General features: G+C 33.9%; 1 protein-coding gene across 1 annotated transcript; it reads right to left on the bottom strand.

Annotated features, from left to right (window-relative positions):
* Window positions 1–2,535: 2,535 nt before the first annotated feature.
* On the bottom strand, window positions 2,536–11,854 carry LOC143557743 (sterol 3-beta-glucosyltransferase UGT80A2-like). Its single transcript, XM_077046747.1, has 17 exons — window positions 11,824–11,854; window positions 11,558–11,615; window positions 7,995–8,080; window positions 7,819–7,890; window positions 7,579–7,672; window positions 7,344–7,483; window positions 7,122–7,192; window positions 6,860–6,941; window positions 6,624–6,725; window positions 6,466–6,521; window positions 5,233–5,267; window positions 4,946–5,162; window positions 4,666–4,881; window positions 4,486–4,545; window positions 3,569–3,608; window positions 3,281–3,502; window positions 2,536–2,715 (listed from the first exon to the last, which is right to left on the bottom strand). The coding sequence occupies exons 3-17, from the start codon at window positions 8,067–8,069 to the stop codon at window positions 2,659–2,661; spliced, it is 1,539 nt and encodes a 512-aa protein (XP_076902862.1). The 5' UTR covers window positions 8,070–8,080; window positions 11,558–11,615; window positions 11,824–11,854; the 3' UTR covers window positions 2,536–2,658.
* Between the last annotated feature and the right edge of the window lie 1,205 nt (window positions 11,855–13,059).

Raw genomic sequence — 13,059 nt, 5'->3', positions numbered from 1 at the left:
ATGTTGGACAGAAACCGAAACTGCGGCTATCTGGGCAACTTCGCCTTCAAAGCGATGAACTTCGCCTGCAAGCCAAGTTCGCCTGATGAACTTCGCCTGCAAGCTAAGTTCGCCTGATGGCAACTTCGCCTAAAGCTAAATTCGCCTGATGACAACTTCGCCTAAAGCCAAGTTCGCCTGGTAACTTCGCCTAAAGCCAAGTTCGCCTGATAACTTCGCCTAGAGCTAAGTTCGCCTGAGGTTTAACTTCGCCTAAAGCCAAGTTCGCCTGATAACTTCGCCTAAAGCTAAGTTCGCCTAAGGTTTAACTTCGCTTAAAGTCAACTTCGTTTAGAAAATAAATTAAAAATCTAATGAAAAATGTGCTAAGACAGTTAATGGAAATAAAATTTTTCCAAGCTGACCTGGCAGCTCGACCCCAGCCAGGGGCTCTGCCCCTTGGACCCTGCTAGGGGCTGCCGCCCCTAGACCCCGCTGCCAGGGGCGCTGCCCCCGGACCCCCGTTCGTTGTGGGTAGTAGTTAAGACTGGAAAGATGATATGAGTAGTGATAGTTGTTTGATACGTGTACTTGTTATACAGTCAGCCGTGCACAACTGAAGAAAGGGATTACGATTAACGGTGAGCGTAACCGTGTTCAGGTGAGTTTCTAGCCCCATTTATGTGTTATGTTTTCGAGGCTGTGTGCATACTCAATATGTTTGTTAATACGCTTATCCTAAGAGATAAGTGTATGCTTATGTGGATAATGTGAAATGTATGAATGATTGCTTGATGATACGTGAACGATCTTCGGATATTGCACGTACTGTCAGGTTGTAACGCTATGTATAAGGTAAGTATGTTATGTATGTTTATGTGTATGAACGTGATAGAGATAATAAAAGAAAGAAATGATAATGTATGGTTGTATGGTTACGGAAAGGGTACCGAGCCCTAATAATACTCGAGGTATGATGTATGGTTGTATGGTAACGAAGAGGGAATCGAACCCTACTAATATTCGAGGAAAGAGGGTACCGAACCCTAATAATACTCGAGGAAGGAGGGTACCGAGCCCTAATAATACTCGAGGAAAGAGGATACCGAGCCCTAATAATACTCGAGGAAAGAGGGTACCGAGCCCTAATAATGCTCGAGGAAAGAGGGTACCGAGCCCTAATAATACTCGAGGAATGTAGGGCGTAATGCTCTTTATAACGTAAGATATGAAGGTAAGTTAATACAAAAGAAAGTAAGAAAGTAAGAAAGTATGAAAGTATGAAAGAAAGAATATAATGTTATGTGAATGGTATGATTATGTGATTATCTAGAACTCACTCAGCGTAGCTGACTTTTAGTATGCACGCAGGTGAGTAGGATGAGGCAGCTCGCTTGAGGAGACACATGGCACTGAACAAGAGTCTGGCATCTGAAGACTTATGATGTTCTAATTTTAATGCTTTAATGTGAAAGACAAAGGATGTTTTGAGACAAGTTATGAATTATGTAATGTTTAATGAAAGTTTTATATTCCGCATAAATGTTTTAATTAACTCTGATATTTAGAACTGTGTTTATGAGTAAATCCAACACGAAAGTAGGGTTACCGGTAACGGGGCCTTACATGGGTTATACATTATTGATTAATTTTAGACATTTTTAATTATTATATAATTTGAGAAAATCCTTGCCTAAAATCAGCTCAAGCTCATGTGTAGCACCTTAAACAAGCCTAAGCTTGGCTCGAGCTCTATTATACTCATGCTTGTTTCGAGCTATTTATCAATCTAATCTCGAGTTGATCGCAAGCGGCTCAACTCATCTGCACCTTTATGTATGCAATCAAAACTCGTGTATGTGTTTGTAAAGTCCACACTATTTTAACAAAGATAAATGCCTCCCAGTCCCATCATTAAAATGTATCATTAAAGTAGGCTTAGTAATAACTAAAAATATGATAAAAGTAACTTTAAATTTTAAACCAACCCACTTATATCTCTTTCACTTTTATAGTTTTATTAGTTTATACTTTATCAAATAACAATCATAAACATGATTATTTTAAACTAAAGTAAGAACCTAATATCCAAAGTATTTTGAATACTTCAAATACCACATATAAAGGTGGTGTTATCTATATCTCGTGCTTTCTTAGGCAACTTGTTATGCGGCTTCAACAGGGGTGGCAAAAGTGATGTAACGTGGTAATGGGGCTATAACATCGGTAAACAAGGAAATGGTAATAGGTCTTTAACAAGGAAATGGTGGGCTCCTAATGCTTTAACAAGGAAAAGGCGTGACTTTAACATGGTAACGGGGCTTTAAATCACAACGCGGTGTTAAATGGGTGTGTTAGCTAAAGCCCCATTGTCTACGAGGTAGTGACGTGACGCTTTAACTTGACGTTTAAAGTCTATAAGTGATAACTAATAAGAATAAAACATGATATGAATCAATAATGTCTAGAAAAATATTACTTAAAAACTGTAAAGTTCATTGTTACTTTGCATACCTTATTCTCTACCATTGTTACACGCATGTAGCATCTTAGTATTCATGGATCCAACCCATGAATCCATTTTAGAACATGATGTTGCTTCGCTTCCCATGCAACCAGAGTTTTTACATCGCAAGTTTGGATTAAAACGGAAGGTTGTATCATTAAAGTTTTGAAGGTTCAAGTTAGCCCGTGGCGCATGCTTTTTAACATCCGCACTGCTTCCTGAACGCCATCCTGAAATGGCCAATGAAAATGTAGTCAATCTTGTTACATTTCTAACTCATGCAAGATGACAATATAAAGTAGATCTGTAATAATGAAACAACAAGGGTTTATGATGAAACCAAGTGGCGGTCAGAAAATGGTCAAGATATATAATTCGAAAAATTATTATAATCTTAATAATAATCCAACTTTGTTGAATAGATGATTAAAGAGACTTTATGCTTAAAAATATCACCTGGGCATCTTTTCCTTTATGTTAATTTTTCATTTTAAACGTTACAGATGAAATTATCACTAATTAACCCATCATAAGTAAATGGGTCGAAATTCCCACCTATAAATCTATCGGTAAACAACGCAAAATAAGTAAGATACCCCTCATATGTAATGAAAGTAGCAAGTAGTTTAACAGAAGTGTTTGATTATTAGACAAACGTCTAAAATACCCCTCGTAAGTAACAAAATAGTGAAATACCCCTTATATGTAGCGAAAGTAGCAAGTAGTTTAACAGAAGTGTTTTGACTATTAGTCAAATGACTATAATACCCCTCATAAGTAGCATAACAGTATTACCTCGGAAGACAACCGTCGAGAAATTTGTGAGGCGTTTGCTTTGACTCGAGAAGATAAAGCATAATTAATTGCTGTAGTAAGAGCAATTGCAGCTTCCTTTATTGTAATCTCATCATCTTCATCTGCGAGCAATTGATGTCTCTTCAAGGGTTCGGGTGAAACTCCAAGCCAGAACATCCTTTCAGCCCAGTAAAACTGATCTAGCATAAACGGGCACAATACCTGCAATCATTCGTAAAAAAATAAAAAATTGAAAACATTGGATCTTAAGGGCGTGTTAAAGCATACCTGTGGTATTCCCGCATGCAACGCAGCTGCAGTTGATCCACTTGTTGATATGCAAAACAGCACATTAGTACAAAACGGGTGAAAATGCTACAAGAGGATATAAGGGTGTAAATTTCTGAGACGACATGATCCTAAAAGAAATTTAGCTAAACTGGTCGACATTTATGGGCTGGCCTGTTTATTTTTATAACGTAAAAAAACCGGCAAGTTTAAAATAAAAGATAAAGAGAGAAATGAGCATCAAGATTTATAGTTTAAACATGGTAAATTTGTAATGTTAAACTAATATGCACCAAAAATTAGTAATAATAAAAATGTAGTTCAGACAAGTTTTGTTCATATCAACCTGCAAATATGTGCCATGTTCCAGTCCATCCGGGCTGCTAAATGGTTCTTGTTCGCAGGTTGGCGGGTCAAACCCAACACGAACCTGAAATTCATGTCACACGTGTATTCGCGGGGTTGACACAAGCACGACTCATTTAACCCAAATAAAAAAATCTTTATTTATTGCATATTAGTACTTTAAATTCTAATTACATATTATTATTTTTTTAAATATTTATGTTTAAATATGCCAATTTACTTTAAAACCTTCAAATATTGGAATAAAAAATACTCAAAGTTTAAGTTATTAATAAAACAATTTAAAAATACAAAATAAAAAAATTAATGGGTTAAACAGGTCAACCCGCGAGCCTGCTTGGTTGACACGGCCCGTTTAGCTAAACGTGTTCACAGGTTCGACCAGAAACTGACACGAACCTGTGAATATAGGGTTCATGTGTCTTATACGATTTTTGGTTTACAGTTCTTGCTAGATTTCCAGGTTTGACGCGCGAACACGACCCATTTAACCGACTGGCAAAATTATCGAACTTATCACAATAGAGAAAGGAAACCAGCTGGAACCTTACCAACCACCATGATGAAGAGCAGCAGCACATTTTGGAAACAGCCACGCGTAAGGTACAGAACTAATTACAGAACGAAAACAAACCATGCAAGTATTAAACTTTACAATATGAATATTATTTCAAGTTAATTGAACACTTGAAAAGGACAATATTATTAAACAACTAACACAAACCACTTACCCCGAGAAACAGAAAAGCCGGCCACCAAAAAGGGACACTTCGTCCTTAATAAATTCTGATTTTTCTGAATGTGATGATGTTTCTGCAGCAAGCGATTGTGTTGCAGCATCCAAAGGCCCGTATCCAGACGAGAAAAGAATAAAATGGTAATTTGTTGTCTCTATAACACTTTGAAGGACATGAAGAAGCAACTTAGGTTTTCTTATGAAGCCCATACTGTTGAAAGATGAGTCATTTCATTAGTTTTTATTATCGCAGTATGTGAACTTAAAAAACTTACCTTCCCATAGAACTTAAACCAATGAAAATAGGCGGTAACGATTCTGGAGCATATAAAAAGTTTTGCAGCTCGGTATGAGCTGAACACATTTCAGCTTTCATGTTTACATTCTCTGAAGAGGGCAAGACTGTAATTTCTGCACATTCTTTGCATGAGAACTGCCACCTCATAGGAAGATTCCAGAAGCCACAAACATGAGCATTTGAAGGCCAATAACCTAAAGCACTTTAAAGGAATCCGTATTACCATTATTGTTATTATTATATGACCAAGAGAATTTACCGTACCAGGAGATTCTACAATTTCCTTGCTGAAACCATACCTGTTATGATGAAATGACTAAAATTAGAATATTATATACGCGTGTGGTATTTTTCTTAAAAGAGTTAAGTGCCATTTTAGTACCTGTGGTTTGTCCAATTACGCAACTTTAGTACCGTCTTTGAATTTATTGCAAATGGCTATCTCACTTTTCTAAAACTTGCAATTTTAGTACTTTTTTCTAACCCCGTCTATTTTGTCCGTTAAGTCAGGGGGCAAATTAGTAATTTTGATTATTTTATTTATTTTCTCTTTTAGCTAAGTGTCATTTTCATACATGTGATTTGTTCAATTACACCACTTTTGTACCTTTTTTTGAATTTATTGCATCTAGATACTTTAATTAGTTTTGAATAGACGGGCAAAACAAAAAAGAAATTACATATTACAATTAAAAGATCATCTCTAACCCTAAATGAACAGATCCACCCCCATCCCCGCGCTCGTTGATCCTTCAAACCCTAATTATTGTTCATCTTCAAGTTCAACGAATTACGACATATTGTTTTGTCCATGTGATTCGTAACCGTCATTCATCTACAAGTTCAATTGATGTTATACTAAGAGGTGCGAAGTTGTGTGATTGTTATTTAGCTTGATCCTCTGATGCGTTAAAGAGCTACTGTTATCATACCCGAACTTTTGAAAAAAAAAATCAATGCACATAAGAAAATGCAAGAAAAATGGCTAAGATGAACTCGGATCTTAAGCTACTAGAAGTAAATTGGCAATCAAGAACAAAAGGCTAAAAATATGTTATACATTTCATGGTTGTTTTTCATCTTCTAACATGTATTTAGTTAATCTTTTAATTGTAATATGTAATACGCAATGTCTCTTTTGGTTTGTCTATCTATCCAAAAGTAATCAAAGTATCAAGTTGCAATAAATTCAAAAAGATGTACTAAAGTTGCATAATTGATCAAACCACATGTATGAAAATGATACTTAGCTCAAAAGAGAACATAAATAAAATAATCGAAATTACTAATTTACCCCTGACTTAACAAAAAAAATGGACAGGGTTAGAAAAAAGTACTAAAATTGCAAGTTTTAGAAAAGTGAGGTAGCTATTTGCAATAAATTCAAAGACGATACTAAAGTTGCGTAATTGGACAAACCACAAGTACTAAAATGGCACTTAACTCTTCTTAAAAAGTGAGCATGAAGAGATAACATGTAATTGGTTTTGATCTTACAGTAGCAAAGGTGATGAAGGCCTACTGTGCCACACGGGAAGACTTGTGACTGGATCCTGGATGCATAATTAATGCCTTAATTATGATCAAGAAACTAAATAACAGGTCAAAATAGGTTCAGTTTTGTAAAAACATATAATGAGGAAGGAAATGAATACCGTGAAAGGCAAGTGACTCAGCTTCAACTCTCTAGATCTCCACGTTCCCCAGTCCTCAGTAAAAAGAGGCCACATCCAATGGATAACATCTTTCCATGAAATCTTGTTTAATTCAAATGTAAATAGGATACATCTGTCAGTGAAGTCTTATGTCACGTGTTATATTTTTACAGTCATTTTTGTAATGAAAATGGTTAAACTGAATATGTGATAAAAGTAGAGAATTTGAGTTTTACCTCACCACTTGAAGCTGCTTGAAGATAATTGTACAAACGTGGAAGCTCTTCACTAAATTTCCGTTCGAACGATGAAGGAGCACTGCAAAGTGCAAACCAAAAACAAAAAAAAATATATAAACATGGGTTGCTTTATCCTAGGTAAAAGAAAACAAATGATTAAAACAAGATGTAAACACTAATTTTGCAAAAATACAGCTTTATATACGTATAAGAATTTCAAGTTGTATGATATTATATTAATAAATAAAGTCAAGTGTACCTGTAAGGAACAACATAAGGAGCTGCTACCACACAGCAAACATTAAAAAGTTCAGCCAGGCTCCAACCTTCCTGCACAATAAAGACACAAGTTTCGTTGATTAAACATCAAACCTGTAACAAAAGATATTTCTAATCATGATATAGGGAACTACATGTGAAATAACTTTTGCTAGCTAAGTATCTAAATAACTTTGCCTTTTAGGTGCCAGGTGGACATTACCAACGCAAAAAAGTTTATTATGACTAAATCGTCCACCATGCTCGGGACATCACCAAAAATGTTTTCAAATATGATAACACATTCTTGTCTATGTTCTCTTGTAAATTTTCTTTTTTCTTCATTAAAGAACTGCACGCAAACTGGAAAGCCCAAACAGACATTAGAAATTAGAAATTAGAGTTGCTATCTTTTTGCAACAATAAGCGCACTCTAAAGAATAAATGAGTACCGAAACCTGAGCTATTGTTATGTTCACTTGGAGAAAGAGCAGGAGGAGATGAAACAGAAAAGCATGAAACTTTATTTCTGCTTAGATGCTCCTTTATGTCCTGCCAAGAACAAATATCATGTTGATTTTTTACTTGTATAATATAGCAAGTGTATACCAAGCGTATGAAAACTAAAATTAGAAATTTGAAATTATTATCTTTTCCTAACATATGGAAAAATCATTAACTGCAAGTATTAAACAAACCTCATGTGCAGAATGCGTTATAAAAACCACATGATATTGCACCTGATCACGAGCAAAAGCTGCAGCAATTGCCTGCAGATAAATTTCAGGTCGTATCATGTAATTAGCATAACATTGTTAATATAATAAATGAGAAATGAAAGGATCTTATTTTTGGAACTGAAGAAGTAAATTACAGCTATCGGGTACACATCGCCTTTTGTCCCAAAGGCCATGAAAACAGCCTTAGGCTGCCTTCTGATGGAAGCCATTCTTCACACCTTCCAGATGATGAATGCAACTGAGAAAAAAATGATTATCGGAATCAGCAGTAATTCATAAATTATATAATGCATCAAGTTAATTCCAAAATAAACTATTTTATCAGTCTTTTCCAAACATTTATAAGTTATTATGAATAAAGAATTTTCAAAAGTGGAATGAAACTTACGCTTTTGTTCAGTTTGTATAGCCTGCAACGAAACTACAGCTTGAAATGTGATCAGGTGTCACCTTAATCTTGTAGCTAGAAAGCTGGTATTATTATACAATTATATATCTGATAGGTTTAGTATTGCCTATCAAGTATCTTGAAAGATTCATTTAAAGATGATAATTTATTTAAAAATTATTTAAGAGAAATCTCTCCAAATAGCACGAACTTTTTACAACCACGTCTCGATCTTTTAGGAATGTTAATTTGTTGCTTATTAAGAAATAAAATAGTAATTTAGTTAAGGATGGAGCAATATCATTAATTGTCCATCCAACATTTAGAATTTTATCTTAATAATAATCATTGGGCATCATTTGGCAACACTTGCACTTTATATTTTTATGTTTACATATTAGAAAAGTGCAATGTTTCACAAACATTTTACATGTGAAATCAGTTTAAAACATTGATTTTGATGTTTCCGTAGTTTACAATACTGGTATACGAAAATCACAATCACATGTTGATCGTTTCATTAATAGATACGATAAACTCACGTTTCTTACTTTCAGATCAAAATTTAAGTACTCAAGTCTCAAACAATATAGTGAATATCCTTAAGGTAGAACAATGATCAACAGAACACATGTGGAATATCTTTAAAAACATTCCATTTTTATATTTATTAAAAATGAAAATGTCATAGCATAAGGCACAAAAAATATCAACATTGTAATTGTATATTAGTATTTATCAGCATAAAAACAAAAGGTTGTTATATTAGATCTAATTGCATCTTTTTTGTCTAGTTGTCTACTGCTGATAAATGCAGCCACACAACAGAGCAACAAAAGGAAAAATGAAACATCAGTCTTGCCTCACTCGTTACCTGAAAGCTTTCTACCTTAAAAAAAAGCATAAAATGTTTGTTAAACAAATTCAAAATGAAAATATTAGATACTAGTCAAAGTAAATTGATCATTAATGGAAAAAGGTTAAATTTCAGCCTAGAGAGTTTCTTTTTAATTAATACTAAATCCTTCTAAGGAAGATAAGTAAACTTTACAAGGATGATAAAAGATTTAACTTTAATGCAGAAATGACCTTTATTAACAAAATCTTAAAAAGTGATTGTAAATGAGTAAATGCATGAATGTAAAATGCATAAAAATAATATAAACCAAATTAATGTATTACAAAATATCATTAATGGCTAATTTCATAATATGTAATCCTATTCTGTAAAAAAGAGTTGTATCTATAATTTCATATGTTGCTTGGCAATTTACAGGGCAAAAGGAGAACCATTATCAAGAAAGAGGAGCAGGAGCCCATAGGTAGGCGGCCGTTGTTTATCAAAATTTAAACTTTATTATTGTAACCCTTTATTTCTTCTATATTTATTTTGATTGCTTATGTTTTCCTCAACACTGATTTTAGGTAACGGAGTAAAAGTTTCTCAGCAGGTCAGATATATCATGGTGAAAGAAGGACCTTGCCGTCATTGCGGAATTGAAAGTAAGACTTTTTTTATTTGGTTTTTGTATGAGCGGTTCAATTTCATTTCTATGATATTTAACTGTGCTTGTAGCATGTATTCTTTTAGTGAATTGTGCATTTGTGCTAAAATGGTTGCATAATAATTAATATAATTGGATTTCTATTTTGGGGAATACTTTTATGTCTAGCCAAATGCCGTATATAAACGAATAATTGTATATATGTATGTCGAGCCAAATACGTATACGCATATAGCATGAAGATATAACTTCAATGACACAAGAATCTTGGACTATAGAAGTTAAACATATCTCTCTGCATTATATACATTCTTATGTATGATGAAAAGTTAAACTTATGTTTAGCCTTTATTTGTCTCTCATGAGTCATGTCGAATTAGATACGTATTTCTTTTTATATATCATACTCAATCTGAAAAAAAAAATTGCTTTGATGTTTGGGTGAGGGCAAATATTTTATATTCATTTATCACAATTAGTTCAGTCGTTTGTTTAATATATATACTTTAAAAATTTCCTATATTGTTTTAATCTATAAATCCTTTACATCACGTTAATTACCCGTTAGCGGTCATTACATGATAAGTAGTTCAAGATTTTCTAAATTTTGTCTTATTAAGGGATGTATATTTGATTTAGTTAAAGGCTTATATTAACCATGTGGCAACTGCTATGTATGTAGATAGAGCTTGGGACACTATTACCTCGTGCTTTTTTAAACCATGTCTCTATTTACATAGTAGTTGCCATCAGAACTACCAATCATTGTATGCAAGTCCATTGCATATGATCTGTAATGTGCGGCCTAGCTGTATTTTTGTAGCTTTGTTATAAATTAGAGAATTTGTAATGCCGTTGGTCCTATACACATTCTATAAGGCACTGTTATCACTTATGTTAATATTCTCAAGTTAAGATTCTTTCAAAGAGAGGTTATTAGATCAATTCAATGTTGGGCTCGATTAAGAGCGTTAACACTTATAGGAACTTATTTGTTCACTTCTGTGCGTTGCTGTCTTTTGCATATCTAAAATCCTCAATAACTACTATATGAAGAAGCTTTTGTGGTTACAAACTCATAGTGGCAACCACTTTTGATGCATGACATAACTCAATTATAATAAATTAGCGAAAGGAGACATAGATGTCTTAAGCATATTTGTATCTCATCAGTCCATTCATGGCAACGGTTAAAAGGACAAATTTGCCATCCAAAATACATCACAAATGCAATATGCAATATGCCACCAAGGTTTTGAAAGACCCATATTTTCCACAATATACTTTTCAAGTTAAAACATCAGACAATATCGACGTTTTCAACAACGAATACACAAACATTTTTATCAACTTGTGAACGAGAGCTTTTTCAAAAAATGATAACTTTACCCTATCAATATGTTTCGGATCGTATTGCTCTTTTAGCCTCATAACAGGCTTTCAAAAGCTCCATGGCAAATTTTCCCTTTCGGCAAGTTTCTTTTATGACAAAATTGCTCTTTTAACCGAGGATACCTGACGTTTAAACTCACATATAATTGACATGATTTCCATACTTATATTTCACATATTTGTCTCTAAACTCACATGATCCATGTATTCACACGAATGTGAATCATGATATTTAGCATATGTATTATGCATTTGATTATCATGTTAAACAGCCACTCCGTTATGGCGAAACGGGCCATCATCAAAGCCAGTGCTATGCAATGCATGTGGCTCGAGATGGAGAACAAGAGGAACACTACATGATTATGTACCAAAGCATGCAATGATTCAATATATGAGTGGAGTACCTGCTGCTGCTTCTGCAAGCTCTGATTCTTCAAAGTCAAACTCTCATGAGGCACCAAACGCAGCTGGTAATAACAAGAAACCCTAGTTAACACTTTTATTCACAAATTATAATTGTCTGCTGATAAAAATGATGAATTTCACACAAATTCAGAATACCCAGATCGGATTATACGAAATTCACTTAAAAAAAAAAAATTATTCACAAATTACAAGTAGACGAGATGAATGAATACAGTAACAGTAGATGATTGATTTGAGATATTGCGTAACCTGTGCGATTATCTTCCGTTAAATCTGTCAAATTGATATTATGTATCATCAGTTTGAAGTATATAAAGTTGCCCCAAAATAGTATGAGGGTATATTTTGACAAATTAGAAACTAGGAGGGGCAAGTTTTTAGATTAAAATTTTTTATATTTTCATGGTTTTGTAGGACCAAGCGAGCCTAATTTTAGGAACATTCCTAAGCGTAGAAGATCGGACACTGATCAGATTGTTTTGACGGCAGTGGAGCGGTTGACTAAGCAATTATACGACATTATGCATGAGAATCCGGAAGTGTTTTTGAAGGAGAAGAGGGCGGAAGATGTGCTTATTAATCGAGTTGACAGTAGGATGTCCACTCAACCAGAGACTGCTCTTGGGGCGATGCTTCTTGACTCGGAACCTAGAGATCGTGAGTCGGTGTCGTCTTCTAGCGTGAAAACGTCAGATGCGTCTAATTCGCAAGGGAATGGGGGTAATGGTGATAATTCACCGGAAAATGGTGGGAATGGTGGTGATCAAGGAGAGTCGTCATTTACATGATGGACTATACTTCTCATTTTAACTGAAGTAAACTTTAGCAGGATTAATGTCACGTCTTTAAACTTTTTTTTCTTTCTGTTTTTGGTTTATTGGTATGTTAATTAAATTGTTGTGGTAGAAACAAAAAGAATTCATGCATTTGAAAACACTGATGCGTCATCTTGGTTTAAAAATGTATTTAAAACCTTTTTTAAGGTGTGTCCTAAAATTAAACATTTTTTTTCAATCGGATAGTTTTAATATTTGTTTCCCTTTTGGTTATATGGTAAAAGAACGTCTTTTATTGCTTTTGTATGAAATATTTTCTTTTTTTCTTTATTTTCAGATGAAGAGTTTATTTATTCAATATATAACCACATCTTTAAATGTATGAAAAATTGCATTAAAGGTTTACTGCTCCTCTAGTATTGTAGACAAACATGAAACAAGTCAACCCGAAAAGAAATGTATTAAACGTTGTTATATTTTCACACCAATCAATACCTTTTAGACGTACATGCTTTTTAAGGATCTTATACATGTAATAAACCTTTAATACATGTAGAAATTACAAGAAGTTTGGCTATACATAGACAGTAACTTGTTGAATATAAAGTTGTACAATATATAATGACGTTTTATATATGATATAGAAACGTAAAAAAAACTAAATTCTTACTTTATCTCATCTTCATGTTCCTTTTTTGTTGTATTAGTC

The sequence above is a fragment of the Bidens hawaiensis genome, unplaced genomic scaffold, assembly GCF_021521415.1.
Source record: "Bidens hawaiensis isolate Kalapana, Puna unplaced genomic scaffold, B.hawaiensis_p1.1 tig00019103_1, whole genome shotgun sequence".
Classification (NCBI taxonomy): domain Eukaryota; kingdom Viridiplantae; phylum Streptophyta; class Magnoliopsida; order Asterales; family Asteraceae; genus Bidens; species Bidens hawaiensis.
This window is presented reverse-complemented; position numbering and strand designations above follow the sequence as displayed.

Bases quoted from the DNA above. Each gene is read 5' to 3' on its own strand.
- LOC143557743 (XM_077046747.1), bottom strand. From the start codon at position 8,069: ATGGCTTCCATCAGAAGGCAGCCTAAGGCTGTTTTCATGGCCTTTGGG. The intron at 7,673-7,818 runs GTTTGTTTAATA...TGTTCTTGGCAG, and splicing joins TAACGCATTCTGCACATGAG to GACATAAAGGAGCATCTAAG. The intron at 3,609-4,485 runs GTAAGGTTCCAG...CATATCAACAAG, and splicing joins GCTCTTCATCATGGTGGTTG to TGGATCAACTGCAGCTGCGT.